Source organism: Sarcophilus harrisii, chromosome 2 (assembly GCF_902635505.1).
Source record: "Sarcophilus harrisii chromosome 2, mSarHar1.11, whole genome shotgun sequence".
Classification (NCBI taxonomy): Eukaryota; Metazoa; Chordata; class Mammalia; order Dasyuromorphia; family Dasyuridae; genus Sarcophilus; species Sarcophilus harrisii.
In genome coordinates, this window is record NC_045427.1 from 280,536,840 (window position 1) to 280,564,673 (window position 27,834).

The 27,834-nt window shown below is 35.1% G+C and overlaps 1 protein-coding gene across 1 annotated transcript in view; it reads right to left on the reverse strand.

The window, feature by feature from the left end:
- The window catches only part of LOC100923378 (cation channel sperm-associated protein subunit beta), a 212,392-nt gene extending 205,022 nt beyond the window's left edge, over positions 1–7,370 (reverse strand). Inside the window, exons 1-2 of the mRNA XM_031949291.1 lie at positions 7,160–7,370; positions 6,352–6,436 (exon numbers count right to left, since the gene is read on the reverse strand). Coding sequence (XP_031805151.1) covers positions 6,352–6,436; positions 7,160–7,162 — 88 coding nt within the window. The 5' untranslated portion in view covers positions 7,163–7,370. The remainder of the gene's footprint in view (positions 1–6,351; positions 6,437–7,159) is intronic.
- Between the last annotated feature and the right edge of the window lie 20,464 nt (positions 7,371–27,834).

The following is a 27,834-nucleotide window of genomic DNA, read 5'->3' on the forward strand; positions in this document are numbered from 1 at the left end:
TAAACTTAAATGTGCATCAAGTGTACATTTTTTTTAATGGAGCATACTACTAATATTGCATTCTCTATATGACATAATTGTGGGGCTTTTATCGAATATAATCAGTATTCCTCCACTTTAATCTTTCTTCAATTAAACCAACTCCAAATCTACCCCACTTCTAAGCCTAGCACTTCTGATCATCAGGGCAGTTATAACCCAACTGCTACCTTAACATTGATAGCAGCAACTGGATAGGTATCAGTGGGATAATCTCTTCTGGTCTTTCCCAAGATATATCTCCGTCTTCTGAATTAATTTGTGAACCCTGATGCTCTAGAAGCAGAGGCTGAGTTAAGTGCACAAATGACTGCAGACCACCTAACTCACAGTGAACTGTTCATCTCAAATTGGATTCTCTGGCTGAGATGCTCTGGAACTGCAGAGGACCTGACATGCTTGCAACAGGGAGCCATTATAATGCTGATTAACTCTGGGGTTATCAAGGAGAGACTTGTCCTTGCCATAAGTCTTTGAATTTTTCTAGTTTTATTTTAGTTTATTTGCTTTTAGGGTCAGTCAAAATTATGATGCTAAGACTTTCCAGGTATCTAGAGGAAGGTAATTCAATGATATGAATAGTCAGAAGAAAGAAACTATGGAATGTTGTGCCACAATTCTCTTTTATTGTCCTGAATCAGTTTCCCTGAATTGTTCTGTCTCAATTCCTAATTGTTCTGTTCAATCCTCATGCTATAACACCAGCCTTTCCTCTTTATCATCAGAATGTTTCATAGCATAAAGATCTTATATCTTAGAATATCAGGTGCCTCTCCCCATTCCAATTAACTAGAACACAGGTGCTTCTCCCCATTATGTCATCCCAATTTATCAGAATGTCCTGTGACTCCCCTACCCTGTCAGAACCATATTGATAGTCCATTCCCACTCTCAACTCTCTGACTCTGCCCCTGCCTCAGTCTGCCCCTGTAGCTGAGCCACGTGTATATGTATGTCATTGAGAACTCACATTGGCTGCTGGATTTTTGGAGACAATAGTCTCATTCAGCCCTGAGACCAAACTATGGATCCATTTGGTCCCAGTAAATCTCTCCCTTTCAAATAAAACATTAAAAACTCTCTAATCTGTATCTTGCCTCATTTACTCCAGCATTACACTCAGTGGAGTGGGAGGGAGGATGAGATAGGAATGGAAGAGAGAAATATAAAACTCAAAATTTAAAAGGAAAAGTATGCTTAAAAAAACAATTTATAAAAACAAAACTACAAATGAGAATGAACATGGAAAAAATTTATGGAAATGAAAATGTTTGAAGAAATATTTAATGAAAACATAATGTTGAAGGGGAGAAAACTTGTGGAAATATGGCAGCCTTTAAGTAGATTTAAGATAAAATACTGAAGTGATAAAGTACTGCCATTACAGAGGGGGAAAATATTAATTCAGAAAAAAATATTAGAGACAAGAGAAGAAAAAACAACTCAAAAATTTTAATGTAAATGTCTTAAATAATCTGATCAAAAACAGAAGGGTCACAAATACATAAGAAAATAAAACTCAATATAATCTGTTGAGTACAAGACATATACCTAAAAAAAAAAAAAAAAAGACAGAATAAGAATGAAAGATTTAAAAAAAAAGAATTATATATCACGTGAATCCAAAATCAGTGAATATCATCATCAGAAAAAAAAAATTAAAGGAAATTCCAAAACAGCAGATGCTTAAATGTGAGGGCTTTAAGAGATTTACAAAGATAAACTCAATATGTCAGGAGTGTGAGGTATAAATTTTGCCACAGTTCACCCAAAACCTTTTCCAAAACAATTTAGAAGATGCACTAAATACTGATCAAGAGAGCCAAGAAAAAGTTAGTCATTTTTTCAACCCAGGGAAGCAAAGGAAGATAAATCTTCAGACACCTGGGTGAGGATATCAGAAGTATAGTCCAGCAATGGAAGTGACATCAGACTGGCAGCAGCAGCAATGGTAAGGAGCAGCCTAGGAGCCAGGAATAGTAATAAGGCAATAGCTGAAGCAGAAGAGATGCAAGGGAGCCACAATACTAGCACTGGGAACAAGAGCTCTGTCACATATTACACAGTTCTGAGTCACAGTTTTAGAACAGAGAAGAATGGTCAAAATGAAGTGATTCGAGGCAATTCCAATAGACTTGTATTGGAATGAGCCATCTGCATCCAGAGAGAAGACAACAAAGACAGAATATGTATCACAGCATAGTATTTTTGCCATTTTTGTTGTTACTTGTTTTTTCCTCTATCATTTTCTTCCCTTTTGAGCTGATTCCTCTTGTGTAGCATGATAAATGGAAATTTGTTTATAAGAATTGCACATATTTAACCTATATTGGATTACTTACTGTGCAGAGAATGGGGAAAGGAGGAAGAGATGAAGAGGGGAAAATTTGGAACACAAAAGTTTTGCAAGGATGAATAATTAAATATCTTTGCATATATTTTGAAAAATAAATTAAGTTTTTTTTTTTTTTAATTTAGACATTGCAAAGGAAGAGCTAATTTACCCAGGTTGAAAAAAAAAATACACCATTGAAAATTCCCTATGTTGATAAAATCACAATTTGGATTAAAATATATTTTTTCTGGGGGGGGGGGAGGAGGAAGAGAAGAGTGGTCAAAATCATTAGTGAGAAAGCATAGATTCTACCTCTGAAAGGAGCAAAGAACAGAGCAGGAGGCCAGTAAACAGACCTCTGCCTGGATCACACCAAAATATACAGATGAGTTGCAAAAGAAGCAAATGGGCAAAAAGACAGAAGTTCAAGCCAATTCATAGGTTAATGGTTCAATCCCACTTCATAGGTTAACAGAGCCCACATTAACAAAAATTCAGAGTTAAGAAGTAGGCTGGGGAAATGAGTAAACAAACACTAAATAAATACCCAAAAAAGACCATGAAAATGTTAATTAGTAGCTTGAGAAAAGAGATAAATTGAAAATGTTGGTAATACTAATCAGAGAATGGATAAATACATCATGGGCATATAACTGTAATGGAGTACTATTGTGGCACAAGGGATATGGTTTCAGGGGGAAAAAAAATTCCAAAAAAAATGCCTCCCAAAATTCCTTAAAAATCAGAATTGGCCAAATGGTTAAAAGAAATGCAAAAAATACTGGAGAAAATAACTCCTTAAAATTCAGATTTGTGCAAATGGTAAAAGAAGTACAAAAAATGCACCCAAGAAAATAATTCCTTAAAAAATTTGAATTGTTCAAGTAGTAACTAATGACTGATATACCAAGAAACAAAAACAATGAAATCAAAAGATTACAAAAATGGAAGAAAATATGAAATGTTTCATAGGAAAAAAATGACTAATCCAGAAAATACTTTGGAAATAATTTAAGAATTAATGACCTAGCTAAAAAACATGTTCAAAAAGAGACTAAATATTATATTTCAAGAAATTATAAAAGAAAACTGCTGAACCTAAGGAAAAGTAGAAATTGAAAAGAAAATCCATCAGTCACCTCCTGAAACAAACCTCAAAATGAAAGTTTCCAGGAATGTTGTAGCCAGATCACCTAAATAGAAAATATTGTAAATAACCTGGGGTAAGGGGAAGTGGAGGAGAGGGGAGAGGATTCAGATACCAGAAACTAAAGAATCACATAAGATTAGCAGATACAAAAAAAGCAAAGGGCTTAGAATATAATATTCCAGAAATCAAAAGAGCTAACATTACAATCAAGAAAATGCTACCCAGTAAAACTGAGAATAATCCTGGAGGTTAAAAAAAAAAAAAAAAAAAAAAAAAGCTATCTAATGAAATAGAAGACTTTCAAGCATTTGTGATGAAAAAGATGAGAGCTAACTAGAAAATATTACATTCAAACACAAGAGTCAAAAGAGGTATAAAAAGTCAATGAGTGAGAAATTATAGGAACTCAAACAAGGATAAATTGTCTACATTCCTGTAATAATATAATACATGCAGCCTCTGAGAATATTATTATTACTATGAAGGTTAGAATGAGTCTACTTAGATAAATGGCATGGATATGAGTCTCAAAAGAAGAATGAAAGAGATGGAGAACAGTGAAGGAAAAGAAAGAATGGAGGAAATTTATCTCATATAAATGAGGACTACAAGGAAGAGTTTATACACTGGAAGTGAAAATGAAAGCAGTGGAGAATACTTGAATCTCATTCTCAGCTGAACTGATTCAAGGAAGGAAGAATAAACATACACAAATAGTTGAATACAGAAATGCATCTTACCCAACAAGTGGGGAAGAGAAAGGGATTAAAACAAAGAGGGATGAAAATAAGAGTAAGAATAAATTAAGGAAGGCAGTTAGGTGGCACAGTGGATAGAGGACCAGCTCTAAAGTCAGGAGGACCTGAGTTCAAATCTGGCCTCAGACACTTCCTACTGCATGACCTTGGGCAAGTCACTTATCCCCAATTGCCTGAGAGAGACAGAGAGAGACAGAGACAGAGACAGAGACAGAGAGAGATTAAAAAGAAAAAAAAAAGAATAGATTAAAAGAGGTAGAAATCAGAAAAAGGACAGGGTTAAAAAAAAAAGGTTAAATAAAAGAGAATAGAAATGAGGGTAATACAAATAATTAACAATGAGAACTGTGAATAATATCAGCATGAAGACACTCATAAAGTAGAAATGAATAGCAAAATCTATTAGAATCTAGAATTCAGTAATAATTCATTTTCAAGAAATACGTTTGAAACAGAATGATACATAAAATTTAAAATATGAGATCAGATAAGAATCTATTATGCTTCAGCTGAAGTGCAATTTTTTTTAAAGGCAGAGATAGAATTCATGATCATTATTATTTATCACAGTTATTTAGTTACATGGTAGGCTGTAAGAAATCCTCATGAGTAAGGAATCTAACTAAATCGCACCCATGTCTTTTGTATGACTTTTTTTGCTGAGAGCAAGAGAGCATGTTTGCAGTTATTTGATGGAATACCAGGAAAGTACAAAGTTAGAAGGCCATCCTTTCTTGTGCATTAATCAATGAGTATCCTTTATTTCAGGTCTGTATTTACCCTAGAAACCTAGACAGTTCCTTGAGTAAACCCAGTCCACCTAAAGGAATGAACAAATACTCATTTTGGTGGGCCTCTTGTGACAGAACATCCTGTACCTGTGAAGCTGCTACATGTTAAGAGTCACATATCAAATGAGAATACTTAGCATAATGCCTTTTTTGTTTTCAGCCTATAAAAAACTCCTTAGTGGAAATAGACTTTGAGAATTTAGCTAGGAAGCTTTATACAACTTGCCAAGCAATGCCTCCCACTTGAGACTCTGAATAGCCATGACCCTGGATTCTCCTAGCCAAGGAATTCAGATATTGGTGTATCCTCATAATGGTGATGATGTATGTTGTATGTTGTTTGTTACAGTGTCTTTAGTGTAATGGTGGCCATGTGTTTGTTAATTTGTCACTTTTATGCTTTGAGTTTCCTCTTCCCTTATGTCTTATTTAAATCAAGGTTTCACCCTCTTTAAGACTATATCTATTGAAATGTGAATTCCAAACCTAGATTAATCTTACATGGAGAAGGGCTCCTCAATTTATCCCTCTTAGAACTAGTTAAGTCTTACCATAAAATAAACCAAAAAAAAGTAAGTTAAAGAGACAAATAGAATTTTACAAAAGTTACATTTCTTAGGTCTCTGGAGAATGTCGAATGAGAATAGAAATGAGTATATCTATGCATGGCATCTTCACAAAAATTGATTATGTATTAAAACATAAAATTTTCATTAGCAAATAAAAAAAAAACCAGAAATATTAAATGCACTTTTTCCTTGCCATAAAAAAGTAGATTCCATAAAGGATCTTCAAAGGATTAATTAAATTAAATTAGCTAGAAACTAAATAATCTGATCCAAAAGAATGACTCAAAGAATAAATCACAAAACAAAATCAATAATTTCATTAATTATAATGACAGAAATGAAACAACACATCAAAGTTTATGAAATGCATCTAAAGCATTATTTCCAGAGGCAAAGGTTATCTCAGACACAAAAAAAGCACCCGAATTGGATTTAATAAAGACCACTTGTCAGATAAGGACCAAAAAGAAAAAAAAAAGATTGCATTTCTATTATCAGAAACAGCTGAACAAGGAATTCTATATAGAAATGAGATGAAGGGAAAATTAAAGAAAACAGAAAAGAAATGTATAATAAAAGAAAGTAAGGGAAGGATATAGATAAAAGTCCTCAAATGGGAGGGGGGTATAGATAGATAGATAGATAGACAGACAGACAGACAGATAGATAATAGATAGATATATAGAAAGAAGAGGTTGGTACAACTTGCCTTTATTTTGATATGTTCTTCCTGTTACTGGAAAATTAGACATCACAGCATATAAAATCAAAACACATAAAAGAAGTAACCCCATCTGTTTGAACAAATAATAGTCATTTTCACAACATTGCCCTAATCATGTCCTTAGTATCATTGCTACATAAACTACAACTAAAGGAGTTTGTAAGTTCTAAATTCCTCAAGAAACATATGCATTTGAAGTAGATCAAGATTTTATCTCTTGATCAAATGTAATTCATATCAGTTTTCCTTGCAATCCCTGAAATGAATGGAGCTAAAGAAAATCCAAGCACAGAATTTCCACCTAACTCTTGGGAGACAGAAATTCTAATTACAGTTTCCTTAGGACTCTGAGACTTAACCATCTATAACTATCTACTATAATAGTTGAACTGACTCAGTTAATTTTTTTTTGTCACTAAGTCCTCTCAGATTTCTTCAAATGTCTCCTATTCATGCCTCATGATCATTTTCAGTTTATTCTGTCAATTTGGAATTGTAATTAAACTACAGAGAGGCAGCTAGAGGTTGGAGTCAGAAAGACAAAAGTTCAAAGCCAGTCTTAAACATTTAACTAGCTATGCGACTCTGGATGAGTCACTCCACTTTTGTTTGCCTCAATTACTTCATCTGCAAAATGGGAATAATAATAACAACTATCTTCCAGAGTTATGAATATCAAGTGAAATAATTATGAATGCCTAGTACTATATAAATGTTAGCTACTATAATTTTCAGTTTTCAAACTTTCAAACTATAGCTTAAGATTTATAATCGTGCCATAAGTGCTTCTTACCATTATAGTACCCAAAGACCTTCTTCATATATAATGAGCAGCTTTCTTCCTCATAGGACAAGTAAAATCTTAAACCTACACACAACACTAGTTTCTACAGCTGAGCAGTTGTGTTGTCTTTACCACCATGGCTAATAGCCAGTCAATTTTTTCCTAGTTCAGAGAAAAATGGGAAGGTTCTGAAGAGGGACAGTTAGAATCTCCAACTGTCTTTTGAAAAGCATCATTCAAAAGTCACTATCTTCAAATACCAGTGGAAAGTATCATTCCTGCCCAATTGGCTACTTACAAAGAATTCATCTCAGAGGCCTGAAAACCTACCTGGAAATAGGCTATGATAGTTGACTAAAAAGAAACTGCTATCTGAATGACTTTGATTAATGTCTCAATAATAATTTTTTCTTGAAAAAAATGTATGCAGAGTATAGTGTCCATCTTCCTTGACCTCTCAAAAGTACTTGACACTTGACTACCACTTTCTGCTGGATACTCTTTCCTCCCCTGGTTTTCATAGCACTGCTATGTCGTTGTTGTAACCAACAACAACAAAAAAAGGATGAGACATTTTCTCCAGTCTCATTAATTTTTTAAAAAGTGGGCTAGGGGAGATTATATGCCAGAGGTAGGAAAAACATATACAACTATACCCATAGGTCAAGAAAGCAGTTCGGCTATGTTAACAACATTTTGAATTAAAAATAGAGAATACTAATTCATAATATGTTCATTCACTGCTCTTTGTCCAACAGTCTCAAAACCCTGGCATAGTTCACAAATTAACCCTTATTTACCCATGTTTTAACCACTTACTCCAGGGTTTGTGTCACACTCAACTTCTGCCCTTCTTCCAAAAAACTGTTGCGGCAAGAAAGGCTTTACCCAACCACATGAAGAAAAGGGGGAAAACAATTTTTCCTTTTATATAAGACAGAGCTAGGAAATCCCAAAGTGGCAGAAAATCTGTCCAGAGTACCCATCTCTTCTCCTAATGTTTTAAAAATAAATAGATACCAATTAAATCAGTCACAAAACTTTTAAAAAAAAAAGTAGAGTTTGTGTGGATGCACTGGAGCTGAAGTAAAAAATACAAGAATTTACCTGCTATCAATAGTCCTCCCAGAAGATGGTATATACTTCAAAAAGCAACACACCCACTCCAATGTGGAAGGAGATTTATATAACCTTTTCCATCAGTCACAGGGATAAACATATAAAAAAAGGAATAAGCCAAGTGGCTTATAGACTATAAGGAAAAGCAATTAAAAACACAAAAGACAATAAGAGAAGAAAAAAATGAAAGGAAATAGAATAGGTGGTTAGGAAACAAAATAATCACACTTTGCAGATGATATGATAGTATACTTAAAGAATCCTAGAGAATCAACTAAAAAACTACTAGAAATAATTGAGAACTTTAGCAAAATTGCAGAATATAAAATAAACCTACATAAAATCATCAGCATTTAATGTTATCAATAAAGTCTAGCAGCAAGAAAAAGAAAGAAAAATCCCATTTAAAAACTATAGACAATATAAAATATTTGGGAGTCAACCTGCTAAGACAAACCCAGGAATATGGGAATCAAATAAAAGAGAGACATTTGAATAATTCCTAAAACATATGTGACCTGTCAGATTGGCTAAGATGACAGGAAAAAATAATGATGATTGTTGGAGGGGATGCGGGAAAACTGGGACATTGATGCATTGTTGGTGGAGTTGTGAACGAATCCAACCATTTTGGAGAGTAGTTTGGAACTATGCTCAAAAAGTTATCAAACTGTGCATACCCTTTGATCCAGCAGTGTTACTATTGGGATTATATCCCAAAGAGATTATAAAGAAGGGAAAGGGACCTGTATGTGCACGAATGTTTGTGGCAGCCCTTTTTGTAGTGGCTAAAAACTGGAAACTGAATGGATGTCCATCAGTTGGAGAATGGCTGAATAAATTGTGGTATATGAATATTATGGAATATTACTGTTCTGTAAGAAATGACCAACAGGATGATTTCAGAAAGGCCTGGAGAGACTTACACGAACTGATGCTGAGTGAAATGAGCAGGACCAGGAGATCATTATATACTTCAACAACAATACTATATGATGACCAGTTCTGATGGACCAGGCCATCCTCAGCAACGAGATCAACCAAATCATTTCTAATGGAGCAGTAATGAACTGAACTAGCTATGCCCAGAAAAAGAACTCTGGGAGATGACTAAAAACCATTACATTGAATTCCCAATCCCTATATTTATGCACACCTGCATTTTTGATTTCCTTCACAAGCTAATTGTACAATATTTCAGTCTGATTCTTTTTGTACAGCAAAATAACGTTTTGGTCATGTATGCTTATTGTGTATCTAATTTATATTTTAATATATTTAACATCTACTGGTCATCCTGCCATCTAAGGGAGGGGGTGGGCGGGTAAGAGGTGAAAAATTGGAACAAGAGGTTTGGCAATTGTTAATGCTGTAAAGTTACCCATGCATATATCCTGTAAATAAAAGGCTATTAAATTAAAAAAAAACATATGTGAAATTATTTAACTGGTAAATACCTCAAATAACAGAAAAAAATTTTAAAAAGATATATAAAATTAATGAAATAAAATGAAGTAAAAAAAAGTAAATTACCTTTAGATCATTTTTTTAAAAAAGAAAAACATTTATTGGATTATTTAAAAACACTAACAATGATGTTCTCTTGATTTTTCTCCAGCCTTTCTGACTACTACATCTCTTCGGTCTTTGCAGAATCATCAATGTCCTATTGCCTGTACAATGATATACCCTGTCTATGGCCCTCTTCTCAGATTTTTTTCCATTCTATCTTGCTAATCACTAGTCTACAAGAATTCAACTATTCTGTTTAAGCAGATGATTACCAAATTGTTTCTCATTTAATTTCCAGTCCCTCCTTGGTCATCTTCACCAGGACTCATTATCTTTCCCTCAAATACCATCCCTGCTTTTCATTTCTTTATTTCAGTCATGGGCACTAACAACTTTCTCATAAAACTGTGATTCACAAACTCAAGGTCATTTCCAGTTCTTCCTCACTACCTATAACCAGTCTGTTCCTTAGTGTTGTCAGTTCTACCTACACAACATCTTTCATATCTGCCTCCTTTATTCCTACCTACCACTTGCCACCCAAATTTAGAACTTGTTTATCTCTTATATGGACTATTTTGATGGCCTTTTAATTAATATATCTGCTACCAGCCTCTCTACTTTCCAATTCTGTCAGAATCTTTACAAATTGTTAAGCCATTGGAGTTGATTAGATCTTAGAAAGAGATATTTTGGGCCAGAACTTGAAAGAAGGAACTAAGTAGAACTGATAGAAACAATGCTTGTGTTCACACCTTTAGAGAGCTCATAAGTATCTAAGTACTCAATGGAGTTCACAAATTTGAGAGAGTTCAGGGTTTAGAAAGAAACACCGAATTCACATCTCCCTTAGGGCCAGAGAGCACTCTGGGAGATAACCCAGAATCCTTCTCCCTCCAGAAGGCGGAGTTAACCTTTGGGAGATCACATATATAGGGAGCTCTTGGAGCTTGAGTTAGTTTTTTCTTGTAGGACTTAGGAGACAGAGCACTCTGGAAGAAAGCCTACAAGCCCTATCTTCGAGGCAAGAGAGATTCATCCGCGTCTTCTACCTTGGTGCTGGCTGGAGGCTGAAGAAAGCAGAGGCAGAAGCCAAGGACAAAGCCGCAAGAGCTCAAGCAGAGAGATAGGTCTCTGAACTAACTGGGCTAATTTGGAAGGAGAAATAAATGTTTGCATTTTTACCAGCTGGCTGCATTTTGGAGTAATTATTGATTGTAACTGAAACCAAGACTGCCTCCAGAAAACCTTCACACAATTCATTTTCCACTGAGCTTTCAAATTAGTTGTACTCAAGCCATTCTCCAATTGATAAATGGTCAAAGGATATGAACAGACAATTTTCAGATGAAGAAGTTGAAACGATTTCTAGGCATATGAAAAGGTGCTCCAAGTCATTATTAATCAGAGAAATGAAAATTAAGACAAGTCTGAGATACTACTACACGCCTCTCAGATTGGCTAGGATGACAGGAAAAGATAATGCTAAATGTTGGAGGAGATGAAGGAAAACTGGGACACTGATACATTGTTGGTGGAATTGTGAATACATCTAGCTACTCTGGAGAACAATTTGGAACTATGCTCAAAAAGTTATCAAACTGCATACCCTTTGATCCAGCAGTGTTTCTACTGGGCTTATATCCCAAAGAGATCTTAAAAAAGGGAAAGGGACCCATATGTGCAAAAATGTTTGTGGCAGCCTCTTTTGTAGTGGCTAGAAACTGGAAACTGAGTGCATGCCCATCAATTGGAAACTGGCTGAATAAATTATGGTAAATGAATGTTATGGAATATTATTGTTTGGTAAGAAATGACCAACAGGATGATGTCAGAGAGGCCTGGAGAGACTTACATGAACTGATGCTAAGTGAAATGAGCAGAACCAGGAGATCATTGTATACTTCAACAATAATATTATATTATGATCAAACTTGATAGAAGTGGCTCTCAACAATGAAATGATCCAAATCAATTCCAATTGTTAAGTAATGAAGCTACACCCAGCAAAAGAACTATGGGAAATGAATGTGGACCACAACATAGCATTTCCACTCTATCTGTTATTGTCTGCCTGCATTTTTATTTTCCTTCTCAGGTTACTTTTACATTCTTTCTAAATCCAATTTTTCTTGTGCAGCAAGATAACTATATAAGTATGTGTATATATATATATATATATATATATATAGTGTTTAACATATAATTTAACATATTTAATATGTATTGGACTGCCTTCCATCTAGGGGAGGAGTTGGGAGAAGGAGGGGAAAAGTTGGAACAGAGGGTTTCACAAGGAAGAATGATGAAAAATTACCCATGCATACATTTTATAAATAAAAAGCTACAAAATTAAAAAAATATTAATTGTCCTAAAACACAGATCTCACCATTCCACTTACATGACAAGAAGTCTCAATAGCTCCAAATTGGTTCAAAGGGGAAAAAAATTCATGTCTCTGTTTGACATTTAAAATCCTCAACAATCTGACTCCAACTTCCTGTCATTCAAGGTTGCTTTCTCATTTTCCTTCACATTCCCTAAATTTCAAGCTAAAATGAATTTAATGCTGCTGGGTTTTGTATATAAAATGCCTCTATGCCCTTATGCAAGCTGATTCCCATAACTGAAATGCTTTCTTTTCTCACTTCAAGAATGTATGCATTCAACAGGATTAGATGTTTCCTTAAGAAATATATGAGGATGAGTGACAAAGGATCAAAGAATTGTAGATTTAGGACAGGAAAATAACTTGAGGTTATCAAATCCAATACTCTCATTTTATAGATATGGGAAACTGAGACATATGATTTTTCAAAGGTCACATTCAGTGAAGAATTACCTAAGTCAGGATTTAACCTAAGTATTCCTAACTATTACTACATCACAGTGCATCATCAAGACAACAAGCTCAAGGAATAGCTGATACTAGAGTATGTGATAGAATATGTGAGAAAATATACTGAGAGACAAAACTGGAAGGATAGGTTATGTCTAGATAATGGAGGGATGTAAAGGTCAATATGAAGACAGCTTTTCATACTTGAGGCAATGGGTTACCATTAAAGATTTTTGAGCAAGAGAGTATCATAGTTAGAGCAGTACCTTGGGAAGATTATCTTGCCCATGAGAAATAATGAAGTTTTTTTTCCTTTTCTAAGAAAAGATCACACATTTCTCTAGACATTTTTAAGGGATGTATTACTGAATATTTAGAGAAGAAAGATAGAAAGATTATAATATAGATAAAGAAAGTTTAAAATTTTTTATTGATGTCTTTAGGTAAACTAACCCTCCATGCAATTACAGATAAAACTAGGTCCTGTTCATTCTGGGTTTCAATTCTTGGACCTAATAAAAAATTACTTAGCTAACACCCTTCTCTTTCCTTTTCTGCATGCTCTTCTTCTTCTACTCTCCAAAAAATGAATAAATAAATGAGTGATCTCTGCCTTTGAGCTAGCCAACCTAAAACTGTCCAGGATAGGTATTATATCACTTCTCCCTTGCTCTTTAATGAGTTTGATTTGGTAAAGATGTTATGTATATCAATTCGTCTGATTCTCCATTTCTTGATTTATGGTATTCATATCCTCAAACCTATGACAAGATTTCTCTCTACTCTCTCTCTTCCTTCTCTTTGCCTCTCCCTCTTTGTTCTTTTCCTGTCTCTGTCTTTGTCTCCCTCTGTGTATTTCTGTCTGTCTTTCTCTGTCTCTCTGTCTCCTTTTCCCTATTTCTGTCTCTGTTTCTCTGTCTCTATTTGTCTCTGTCTGTCTCTATCTCTCTGTCTCTCTGTCTTTCCCTCTCTCTCTCTTTTCTAAAAATTTCTACCTGACTTCTACCTGACCAGAGGCCTGGGCCCAAAGAAAAGGACCTTTGATCTCCTAAAGATTTCTCTCTCTCGGTTTTAGGAAGCTTCCCTCACCTTCCTGGATTTCTAAAAACTTAAGTCTTAGAAGCTTTCTTACATTTGACCTGCTTTTTCTATTGTCCCTGGTTTTGTTAAATCAGATTTGACAGCCTATTTTAACAGCTGGTTCTGCCTTTATCAAGGAAGTTGCCTTCTCTAATTTTTTTTTTACCAGATAGGCATTCGTTCATCAATTTCCTAAAGGCTGTATTGTCCCCAGGAATCACATGATCTAATAATTTATGATTACCTCTTCTGAACTCCATAATTCCATGCCACCTCTGGCACAGGTTCCATTTAAGATACTTTTTTCCTTAGTAGATTCTTCCATACATATAGAATGGGAATGATAAACTCACTTCACAACCAATAAATAATGAAAAATTTTTTTGTTTGTTTTCTTTTTTGCCCAAATCTTTCATCTTTGCTCTCAAATGGTTAAGGCATGGTTCAATCCCTTCCCAGAAGAGGGCTTGTTTTTAAAAAGACATTAACCACACATTTTTAATGGGATGAATTTTTTTCAGCATACAAGTTAGCCAGTCATCTGCAACTTTCTTCAAAAGAAACAAATGGGGCACTGAGAAATTAAATGACATTGATCTGGCCATCTATCTCCACTCCCTCAAGTGTCTCTTAATGCATAATTAAATGATTATATTAAATAATGTTAATAATTATAAACATTTTTTCCTATTCATCAGGATAGGGTCATAGTACACATCAAATATTTGAAAATGGAGGGGGAGGTGTTTTAGCTCAAAGCTAAACATCCCCAGTTTTTTAGGATTAAGGCTTCTTAAAGTAGCATGGTCTTCTCATATAAGATGAGAAGCCCCCAAAATTCCAACCAGTTGAGAATTAATATATTAAAGAATTTCCTCAACTACCTCTTCCAATATCTAACAGTTCTCAAGTTCCTCCTAGTGTCTAATATACACGTCTTCATTTGACCTCATCCGGTTGCAAAAAGTTGCCCCCAGAAAAATATTGTCTGCTGTTCTAAAACTAATAAGTAGTAGCTTCTTCACTGAAAGGAGTGACTGGAAACTTCATAAGAAAACTCATTTATGTGGTGTGAGGTAAGAAAGTATATTTCTAGAAAGAGTAAATTCATTTTACTTTTATGATTTCCTTTATTTACCGGGGAATATTTACCTATGACATAAGTCAAATGAAGGTGGACATGTTCAAACTAGTAATGTAATCTCATTTTTGCTTTTCCGGACACAAGCGATTGTAAAATATCTATATATTCTATTGCTTGGAAGTAATTATTCTCTCATTTTTGTCTAGAAAAAATCTAGCAAGATTTACCAAAAAATGATTGGAATATGACATACTGAATTTAAAGCTTGCAAAAAAATAGAAAAATAACACAGTATTCTTTTCACAGTATACTTTTCTCTTAATTGGAATATACACTCTAAGTTGAATGATCAGTTTTGCAATACTCTAAATCATAATAACACAGAGACAGTGCATTTTTAGGACATTTTAAAGTATAAATCATGCAGAATCTTAAGACACATTATAATTCATATACTTAGTTGTGCTTTTTGCAGAACTAACCAAAATCAGAGTTCTTTATTCTTATTTCCTAATTCTAAGTATTTAACCCTTAATTTTTTTTCTCAAGAAAGTAAATATCAATGGAGAGAAATTGTTTTACTTTTCCAAAGAAAATATGATCTTAAGGCCCAAGAAAGATGTGCCAATTTTCTGAAAAATAAAATGTGGATCTGACACACTTTTAATTTGCAATATTAACCCTTTTTCTATCATTTTCCTAAACTTATATAAACAAAAAATGAAATCCTGATTTGTAGGACTGCCAATTTCTGAAATATAAATGCTCACACTGAAAATTTAGCAATTGACTTACTCTAGCCAGGTTTAGTTGTCTCCAGCATATTCCAGGTCTGTGAATCATTGATTTTGTATCTACTCATTTTAATAGGGCATACATGAATAATGAAAAACTCCTTAATTACCATTTTAGAATAAAGGATCAAAATGCATTTTTTTAAATTAGCAAGGGGCATAATTAATGTGCTGAAATAAAATGTTAATTCAGTCTTAATTTTATTGAAATCCCTTCTCTTGGTGGGGAGAGGAAGGAGTACAAGGCAATTGGGATTAAGTGACTTGCCCAGGGTCACACAGCTAGAAAGTGTCAAGCATCTGATGCTGAATTTGAACTCAGGTCTTCCTAACTCCAGGACCAATTCTCTATTCACTGTGCCACTTAGTTATCCCTACAATTCCTTCTCTGTTAGTTCTCCCCTTCACTAAACTAATCTATAATGAAAACTGATGAAAGATAAAGAAAGGAACTTTTTAAAAATCTCATAATTATCATTATTGAACTTGAAATTTTTTGAGAAATCAAAGAGAGTAAAATGTTAACTGATACAGGAACCCATATACCCCTTATATGCATCACTTAATCAATTAATTAACTTTTACAAAGGAATACAGAAAATTATAGTAAGGATAGAAATATAAATGGTGTGAACTCAGATTTAAAGCACTTCCTACAAAGCATTCACCCCATTTTCCAAATGTAGACCATTGAATTAACTCTTTGGCTAGTTTTAATGCATTACTACAACAGGACACACAAACGAATTGGATATTTGTTCTTCATGAGGTTTGCTTGCCCAAAAACTTTAGCATGGATTCCCATCAATGGACCTCTGGTAGCTCACTCTTCCAACTTTTCAAAGTACACAAGAACACAACAGTTTACCAAGATAATAAAGAACAGACACAAGGGGAACACAGAAGCAACCACAGAACTATATTCTAAGCCAGGAAGCTTACTTTTGACCTAGGAAGAGAGAATAAATCAATGGCGCTAACTCACTCTCTCCCCCCATAATCTTTGTTCATCTGAACTCTTTTTGGCTGACTAGTGTTTTTTGAAAGCAAACCTGGTTCTGGTTCAGCAACCAATCAAAAGTCTGATTTTTCATGTAAATAGTAAATGAACCAGAAACACTCCATAGTCTTAGAGTTTTTAAAGTGGAGAGCAAAGCCCTCTATTATATATCATCATTGATGAAATTAGATTCAGGTAACCAAAATGATGAGATGAGGGTTCCTAGTGGTGGGGAAGTTAAATGATGAAATTAGTGGCAGGTTCAAGGTTCAGAGAACCAAATGAGGAGGTTTAGCTCCTTTAAATCCCCCTGAGAATTCAGCACAGGGTAGGGAGTTGTGGGAACCCCCTTCTGGCGGCACAGAGGTCCTTTATAAAGGAATTTGCGAACCTAAAAAACTATACCAATAAAAAGAAGTTTATTATTGGCATTGGGAAGTCAGTTTTTGCTATGCATGAATAGAAAGACTGAATTCCTTAGTGACAAGATCCCGGCAGAGAAGTAAAGTTTCTAATAGAGAGAGCCTGACAGAGAGATAAAAAGTCTCATTAGGGAAATAGGTGAGGAGATAAAAGAGGGGATAAAGCGGAAAGAGAATATTATTTCAGTGGGCAGAGAGTTCCTTGGCGTAGCATGGCATGGCAGGACACGTTAGGTCCTCTGCAAGGACTAAGCCCCAAGTTGGTGTTTTTATAAGGAAATCTGAGATAGAAGTTTCAATGGAATGAGATTCCCTCAATGCTGTCACTGCCCCCAGGCCTAGATGAAACCACTTACAGGGAGTGGTTTTGAGCCAACAATAGGGGTCAATAGAAATCTAGATGTTCAGCTAAATGAGATTACTTCAACTAGTCCCACCAAGATAAACCACTTTATCTTGGTTCCTTGGGGTGGGTATCACAGAGGCAGGGTTCAAGGAGACTCTCTCCTTGAAGGAGTTTTCAGAAAGTTTCAAAGAGTTTCAGGGTCCCCACTTCAGTTTCAGGTTCCCCTCATCTACCCATGCTCTAAGGATAAGGCTCTCTTTGTCTAGTCATCCCTTCCTTACACATCTATGGAGACTTTTCCTTCTCTTTGACTTTCTTGGGGGTATACAACTAGTAATATATCCCTGAGACAAAAGGCATATGAATGAACAGTTTGTTCACATTTTTAGTAAACAATGAATTGTCTTTCAGAACAGTTAGACCCATTTACAGCTTCAACAACAGTGTAATTAGTATTATACTACTCTTCATGAATTGTAGGGTATTGTACATGTAGGAGTGAGTTAGGACTGGACTTCTTCCTCTTTCCTTGCCTGACAACTAATGGAAGAATTTAGGTAACCAGTCAAAAGCTGGCCTTCTGCACTTTGGAAGAGCCCTTCAGCAAATTACCAAGGCCGGTTGTCAAGGGATAGCAGTCAGTATTTCAAGTTTTCTAGCACTATAGGGGTTTGTTTTATGTATACTCTTGAGTTTAAGGAATTAATAAAAAATAGGAGACACAAATTATCTTTGTCTGAGATCTTCAAAAAATCCATTGTTCTCAAATCAGGGACTTGTGGTTAACAGAAATTGATCCCAAGAATTATTCAGCTGTGGGAGACAATCAACCTGTTCATGGAGCCACTCAGACAAACTTTGGCACCAAATGATTGATTCACCTTGGATCTTTGGAAGCATTTCATTCTTTCATTCCTCAGGCTTCCTGATGGGAGAACTGAGGGTTTTGTTTTGCTTTGTAAGCTAGATATAATATTGACTTGGTTATGCAACATAATGAGTTTTATTGTCAACTTTTGTTTTAAAAGGGTGTTGCAGGGTTTTGTCCAACAGGAATGGGGGAGGCAAATATGAACTATAGCTTGCGTCATTTCAGCATCTGTCACATGAATTATACCGGATCTGCACGCAAATATGTTACACACTTAAGCCATTTTTATCAATGCAAATAAAAAACCAGCTGCAAAGCAATCAGTAATAATTCATTCTTTGCTACAGTGAATTGTAAATGAATATAACTTGTGGATAGTAATGAGTTACCTACAATTTTATAACAGTATTTCTCCTAATAAAGAGGATGTTTTTCTGAGAGAAGAAAAAAAAAGTGACCCTAAATTCTAAAATATTGTGATGATTCACAATCACAAAGATGATTCCTTGAGCACACATAGGAAATCTTAATGTGCAATGTAAATATCAGAGATATGAATTTTAGTTTATGAGTTGTTATGTCACTGAGAGGTTCTCAGCTCTACCATGATCTAACCTTATATTTTTCTTACCCTTCCAGTCAGTGTTCTGCTTATGCTATCACACATAAAATTTCAAGGACTCTTTAGAAATGAAAGAGCTCAATCAAAATGGTGTCTATTTCATTTTAAGGACTCCAAGGAAGGAGGTCCCATCTTGAGAATAGGCATTGTTTTACTTTATTGATTTGTTTTCCAAAAGCCTAGCACAATATATGGTACATAACAGGTATTTAATAAATGTTTATTGATTAATCTCTGTTGTTATCGCTTAGGGATTCTTAATTCCTGGAGAAGTATTTGAATGAAATTCTGGTGGCACAAACATATGCCAATGAATAAAAACAAAATAAAAATAAAAAGAGAAACTATGTTAAAAGATCGATGTGCTTGATAAAAGTTGAAATTCATATTTTTCAAGGATTTATATAAGAGATAGAATCCTGGGCAGATAAATGCACCTAAATAAAGAAGAGTACTAGCTCCTAAATAATAGTATTGGAATATTAAGACTCTGAAGGATACTAATCACAAAGTTGATATGGCAGGATATTATAATAGGATTTCATTGTGATAAAGGATTTTAATTATTAAGTCAAGCAAAGCTTCTTAAACTATGAATCATGACTCCATAGAAGGCCTGAATGTGGGGAGATCACAAAATATGATTTATTATGAGTAAATATTTGATTTCTATACCTATTTTATGTCTTTCTAAGGCAAAAAGGGGTCACCAGTGGAAAAAGTTTAAGAAGCCTGACCTAGAAGCTAGTACTTATTTTTAAGTTAAGGAAATTATGGCTGGAAATGAGCTATTTTTAAAATACTTTTATTATCAAACCATTTCATTCTGTTTTATCTTTTCCTTTAGAGCTTATTTGTGAAATCTCTGTGGAGTTAGCATTGTGCTAAATTGAGAGATAAAAGGAAGGTTAATGACCATCTTCTTTGTGGAAAGAATAATTTGTTTCTGTCTTTTTAAATGAACATTGAAATTTAAAATAAAAGAAATGAAATGTAAATTAAATAAATTTAAAATAAATGAAAATTTATATAGTAAAAGACCTATTACAAATCAAAATGTTAACAACTCACTTGATGATTAATCTAAATTGTCTGCCTCTAAGGCAATAAACAGAATTGAGCAAAATAGGCCCCAGACAGCTTTTAAAAAGCAGAAGTTGTCTATGAGTTAACTCTCCCTCACTGGTTCTGTCGGGGCAGCTAGGTGGTACAGTGGGGAGAGCTCTGGGCTAGAGCCAGGAGAATGCCCCTGCCTGTCACTGTTTCAGGCTACCTTCAAATGGCTGCTCCCATATGGTGCCACACTGCTCTCGTGGCTATCAAGCTTCTCAGAATAGCCAATTTCCAGTCTCCCCCTCTTCAGAGCACTTGTTTGCTGCCTTGGCATCTGTTTGCTACACTATGGTGACTAAAAAACACTTGATCAAATAAGGATGGGCTAAAAGTTCTCTAGTCCTTTCTTGGACTATAAATCTCAACATTCACTTAAAAGCCAAAAGTCAAGTAGAGTGCCCCCAGGCTAAGATTGTCTGGTTTTCAAAATTACTTTCTCTAACTAGGGAGATAAATGACTTTTTTTCCCCAAAATATCTGACTTCACTACAGAAAATCCTTATATTTTTTTTTCTCAAATCCTTTATTCCCTGGGTCCAAAAACCCATTTCAGGAAGTTTTATCACAGAAATCCCCCAAAACTCTGATGTGTCTGTGCCACAGCTATTTTTATCCAACTCTCCAGTATCCTTTGAGTCTTGCCAGACAAATCTAAGCACAGATGCTAATCAGGCAAAGTTACTGTTTTTCTCCTTCAGGGAAGAGTTCCTGCCTTTATTATTAACATGTGGATGACAGCAAACCTCCCATGTTTTGAGTTTCCCTACATGTTAATAGGAATGACAATTTATAGCGCTTTCAAGTTTGAAAAGTATTTTTATATTTGTCTCACTTGATTCTTATAGCTCTATAAAGCTAGCTACGGGACAGACCTTATTATAGTCCTCGCATTAGGAGGCAAGACATGAGGCAAGACGATTAACATTGGGAGGGACCCCCTTACTGATTACTCAGAGGCCTCTTCAGATACAAACAGGAAGCTTTTATTTCGTCCTTGCAAGGAGAGGCCCAGGCACATCTGAGCAGACCCAGAGCCTCTCAGCTCCCATCTCCCAGCATTGTGCCTGGCCTAGCGAATGAGGTCAAATAGCAAAGGACCCAAGTCTTTTCATTGGATGGACCGAAAAGTCCAATGGTCAGCAGTGTTATCAACTTCCTTTGGGCCATGTAACTTCCTGGAGCTTAGACTTAGGGTTGGACCTTCCCTGCCCTACAGCCCTCTGGGAATAGGGATCATGGGACTCCTGAAACTTAGGCCTAGAGCCTGACCTAATCCATTTCACAGACTTTTTAAGAAATCTTCACCTGGTCCCATTCAAATTTAAGAAAACAAGTCCTTCACCAGCCAGAACCATATGGACTAGCCATAAAGATAATGGGGTTAACACATATGTTGCCAAAGTTTGGAAGGCTCCAAAGCAAAGTGTGAGAGAGTAAAGGCCAATATTGGATGACCAGAATGAAGTCTGCAGAGCCATTGTGCTGAGCTCATTATTGATACCTGTGAGACTGGGACAGTATACTAGAGCCATGCCAGGAAACTAATCGTTTCCATTTGAATTGTCTTAGGGATATTCTGAAGAACCACCTGTCCAAGATAAGAAAGTGCAGCAGGGAGAGGTGCCAACTAAACTAGGTGATAAGCAGGAAAATTCAGATAAGAATGGAGTTAAGTACAATTCTGAGTGTGGGATACTTCACAGCAGGAGGAATTAGATCATGACCCTCCCCCATCAATTAACCCTTCATGGGTGGAGGAAGAAGGGGGAGGGAGAGAGGCAGAAACACAGTCAGCTTCTCTTGTAAAACAGAATATGACAAGATTAGAAGAGGCATTAATTAAAGCAAAAAATGAAGGAGAAAATATATCTGATTTTATAAATGCATATCCTGTGATTGAAAAGCTTGACCCTTCAGGTCAAAAAGAGAGAAAATACACTCCTTTTAATTTGGAAAAAATTAAAGATTTGAAAAAGGGTTGCACTCTTTATGGACCTACATCCTCTTATGTGAAGATGTTACTAGATAATTTGTCTTATGAAATCTTAACCCCGAATGATTAGAAATCCATAGCAAAGATATGTTTAGAACTGGGACAAAATTTGTTGTGGCTTTCTGAGTTTCATGAATTATGTAGGATTCAAGCCCAATACAATAGGCAAACAGGAGGTAATGTACACTACGAGTTCTTAAGCTGAATTGTCAAGCATTCAAACCCTATTGCAGAGAGCACAACTCCACTGGTCTGGTAGTGCTATTCAAATGTCAAACGTGTTTCCCTAAAAGACTACTTTATGGAGAACTCGCATAAAGAAAGTGCTCACATGGTGCTCAGAAGTGATACAAGAACAATCGCAAGGTCTCTTTGAAGAATTTAAGTACTAACTGTGAGACATAGGAGACACTGGTACAGTTCTATCCAGCATGCCTTCTTTTGAAAGGCACTATATAATAAAAGAAATTATATTCACGAGTCTCCATCTTTTTTTTTTTTATTTCATTATAAGTTGTTCTTTTTTTCTCTACTAAACACTTTTTTTATTTTATTCTTTTTTTCCCCTTTCATCCTGCCTATCTCCCCCAAACAGGCTATAGTTAAGCACAGATGTACTTAATAGATACATACATACACACACACACACACACACACACAAAGACATACACACACCTACATATATAGAGATATATATACACATTCACACCCATCCACAAACCCTAAACATATATACATATATCTATATACATACATACATAGAGCAAAATGCATATATATCTACATATACTCTCTCACACACACACATTTACCCATATGTAAACATGCATTTAAAACAATATTAGTATGGCTGACATATAATGTAAATTTCTCTTGATTGAATCTTTAAGTTTGATTGTCTAAGAATGATGACAAGCCATACTTTTTATTCTAAAAAAATTCAATTCCTGATCTTTGTTGTAGTGTTTATATTTATCTCTTCTTTCCTATCCCTGCTAACTCTTCTACTTGAATTTTTCTCCATTACTTGCCTTGCTATTATTCCATGGATCCCTCACTTATCTTCTTCTCCTCCCTTTTCTTCCCCTTTTGCCTATCCCTCCTCCCTTATTTCTTTATAGATTTTGGAGGGTGCTATATTCTTCATGGTATAGAGTGTTGCTTATTTAACCTATTCCCATTGTGAATAGATTTTCAGAACTACAAGTCCTACTCCTCCCTTTACTGTCTATTCTTCCTCTGTACCTCATTTGTATAAATCTTTCTTTTTTTGGTCACAGCTTTCAGGTAGTCCAATTATTCTAATATTTTCTCTTTTTGATTTTTTCTACAGATCTATTGATTTTCTTACAAGATGTTTTACATTCTGTCCTATTTTTTCATTCTTTATAACATACTTTGTTATTTCTTGGTCTCTTATGGCCTCACTGGCTTACCCTTGCCCAATTCTAATTTTCAGAAATTTATTTTCTTTTTTAAGACTCCATGTCTCCTTTTCATAAACTTGTTTTTCTTGAATGGATTTTGTTTGTTTGTTTGTTTAGTTTTTCCTCAGTGTCTCTTATTTGATTTTTAAATTCTCTTTTGAGTTTTTCTATAAATATCTCTCTGGGCAGACAACCTTCATTGTCTTCCTCTGAAGATGAACCACACTCTTTCCTGTCCCCATAGTAAATTTCTACAGTTGAGTTCCGCTCCTCCCTCCCCCCTTTGGCAGTTCATTTTTAAAAAGAGAGAGAGAAGTATTAGTGTAAGCACCTCTAATTGTGGGATGGGGGATGGTGACTCTGCCTTTACTTTAGGTCCTTTGACAGGGAATCCCAAATCAAGAGCTCCCCCTTCCTGCAGCCAGCAGCCAAAGGCACCCTTGACCCTCTGCTTGTGCACTCACTGAGTGTGATGGCTCCTTTTCAACCAGGTCCAAAACTCAGCAGCACAGCTGGGCCAGGCATTCAAAATCAGCTGAGGTTCCCAGTCCAGGAGGTGAAAGTTTCTGTTCTCTTGTTGAGGCTCCAGCCAAACTCAGCTGGCCCGAGTGGTCCCCACTTGGTGTTTCTGTGGAGGTAGCTTGGCTAATCCCTAGCCTGAGTCCTTCTTTGAGTCTTCTGTGGTTGTCCCAGAAGGATCCTGGTTCTGCCCCAATTCTTCTTGGTTTTTCACCAGTTTATGTTCACCATGAAGCATACTCCTTTCAGTTACCTAAATCTTCAAGTCACTCTCTCTTTTCAGTAAACTCCAATGGTTCCCTCTTACCTTCAGGATCAAATAGAAATTCCTCTGTTTAGTTTTTAAAGCCTCTTATAACCTTGCTCTTTTCTGTCTTTCCACTTTATTCAACTCCATGTACTTTATATTTGAGCAAAAGAAATTGCATTATTACAATTCTTCCAACACAACACTCCATCACTGATTATGTACCTTTTTGGTGATTGTGCCCTATTGATGGAGTACTCTCCCACATAAACGTCCCTTTCTGAACTCCTTGGCTTCCTCTAGACACTGTTTAAATCTCACCTTCTCTAGGAGGATTTTTCTGGTCTCCTTCTCTTCCTTCACCCCCCCACCCACACAAACACATCTTACTGCCTTATTTTAATGCTTTCTCACTAAGCTTACACACACAGACACACACACACACAAATATGTACACATACATACACAGACACACATACATACATACAAACACATAGAGAGAGAGACATACACTTATAAGTATTATATATACACATATATAAACCCAAGCATATATAAATATTAAATATACATATATATATGCACACATATATAATATTGTACTAGTTTTTGTATTTTGTCTCAACCCTATACATAATCTCTTCCAAGACAAGATCCATATTTTCGCTTTATTTGTATCCCCAGAACTATTAGCACTTGTAGATAGTAAGTACTTAATAAATGCTCATTGATTGATCCACTGATCATCTTTTTTTGGACAACCTTTAGCTGATTGATGTACTTCCTAAAATACCTTTATATTGTGGCTGAAGTAATGATATTTTAACTCTATCATTCTGTAACAAGTAAAATATAGAAGAAATAAACACTCAAAAATGTATCCTCAAATTAAGAGGTCAGCTCTTTTTCATTTCATTTCATTTACTTGTTATAAATATATAATTACTCTTTTATGTTAATCATGTGTACTTTTTCTGTGTCAGTTTTAGTTTGTAAGATTTCTGAGTATCTCTGGCCACTTTTTAAAAGAAAGTCAATTGGAAAGATAGCAAATTTCAGAAATTGAGATGAAGAGAAAAAACATTGAAGACACAACAGATAGAGTATGACATTCAAGAAATAGTTAATACTTAAATTTGACTAGAGTACAGAGGTTAAAAGGAAACATTCTGTGAAATAAAGGTAGAAAAATAGGTTCAAATTAAATTGGAATTTGCATATAATACTAAAATTTTAGAAGGGAAATAACATGATCACACTTATACCTCAGAAAACAATCTTAGCAGTTGTATAGATTATATAATTTCCAAATAAGCTACATAGAGTAACCATTGACTTGATCATCCAAAAATAAAAAACAATACAAAATTAGAGGAAAGAATAAAAATCAGATCATATGTAGTGCTAGAACAAGCCCAAACTGACATATTTAAACATGCTATTATTATATGTTAAAAACTGATAAATTGGTCAAAGAAAAAAAATTAACACAGGTTTTCACCATTTCCTTAGGAAGTTTAACCAAACTGAAGTAAATCAATAGCCATTGCTAGGAGACTAAAAGGACCCAGCAACTGCTTTAGCAAGATGACATTTGACTTCCTTTCCAAGCTGAAAAATATATAAGCCAAGAACAAAACCACATACCCAAAAAAGTGCAGTTTAAAAAAAACTTATAAAAATGATAGATTATGTCCAGAATCACTTTTATAAGAATAAAAATACATTTACAAAAATAGTACTAAGACACTCAGTTAAGCCATAATCTTCCTAAGGACACTTAAGAATGAACATATAAGAACCACTGATATATTAGGAAATTTTCAAAAATCTAAGTTATTTTAATTTTTAAAATAACAGTAGAGTTATCTCATTTGGACAGGAACTGATGCTAAGTGAAATGAGCAGAATCAGGATATATGTATATGTATAATGATACACGGCAACAAGATTATAAGATGATCAATTCTGATGGACATGGCTTTCTTCAACAATGAGATGATTCAAACAAATTCCACTTGTTCAGTGATGAAGAGAGCCATCTACACCCAGAGAGAGGATAGTGGGAACTGAGTGTGGTTCACAACATAGCATTCTCATTTTTTCTGTTGTTGCATGCTTGCATTTTATTTTGCTTCTCTCTCTCTCTCTCTCTCTCTCTCTCTCTCTCTCTCTCTCTCTCCTGGTTTAATTTGATTTTTTCCTTTGTGGCAGGAATATGTATATATATATATATTTATAAATATGTATGCATATATTGGATTTAACATATATTTCTACCATGTTTAACATGTTTTGGACTACTTGCCATCTAGGGGAGGGCATGGGAGAAAGGGAGGGAAATTGGAACACAAGGTTTTTCAAGGGCTAATGTTGAAGAATTGTCCAGGCTTATGTTTTGAAAAATAAAAAGTTTTAATAAAGAAAAAAAATGTAAAAAAAAAAAAAGCATGTGTCAGAGAATAATATATAAGAAGAATGAAAGAGAAATTAGGTTATAAAGAGCTTTGAATGCCAAACAAAGCATTTTGTATTTGATCCTTAAGACAATAGGGAGACACTAGAATGTACAGACTTGACATGATCAAACCTATGATTTAGGAAAATTATTTTTGTGACTACATAGAAAATGGATTGTAATGGAAAGAGATTTGAGATAAGCAGACCCAGCAACATGCTATTACAGTTGTCCAGTTATGAGTTATTTTAGGACTTGAATTAGAATGGAGGCAACATCAAAGGAAAGAAGGGGATCAATATATGAGAAATGTTACAAAAGTGAAATCAACAGGCCTTGATTACAATTTGGTTGGGAGGAATAAGAGATAAAGAGGAATCTAAGCTATGAGGGACCAAGAAAATGGTGTTGTGCCCTATAGTAAGAACCTCCAATTAAAAGAAGAGCAACCTTCCCTTAGTCTGCTGAACCTGTCCTTAGAGTAAAGGAGTGACCGTATTCAAGGATACTATTCTTAAACACACCTTTACATCCCAGGGAACTCTTATTTTCCTATACTCCTATTCCATTCCCCCACACTCACCATCTGATTCTTCATTCTCATCCCCCCTCAATCCTCTTACTCTAAAATTTCAACCTAACTCTGCCCAGTCCTTCTCCTGTGCCTTCTGAAATGTCTGTTCCATAGACAGTAAACTTCCCTTCATCTTAAATTGTTTCCTCTCCCATTCCTTCCATCTACTAGCTCTTACTAAAATGTGTCTCTCCCTAAGTCCTCTCCATTTTTCTCTCTATGACATCCCACTTGGTGATGTCATCAATAACCATGAGTTCAATTATCATTTATATGCAGATTATTCCCAAATCTATCTATCTATCTATCTAAACCTAAAAGCTGGTCTTATTCTTAATTCCAAGTCTTCATCTCAAATTATTATTGGACATTTTGAACCAATATCCCATAGGTATCTCAAATTTGACATGTCCAAAATAAACATCATATTTCTCCCCAATTTCCCTATTATTTTTGAGGACACCACATCATCCCAGGCACACAGTCTCATTAACATCAATTTCTCACTCTCACTCATTCTACATGTTCTATCAGTTGCCAATTCTTACCATTTCTATCTTCACAACATCCTTCAAATCTAGCCAATTCTCTCCTTGACAGCCATCACCCTAGTTCAGGTCCCCATCACCTTCTGTCCCACCCTCATCCCCATCCCAATCCAAT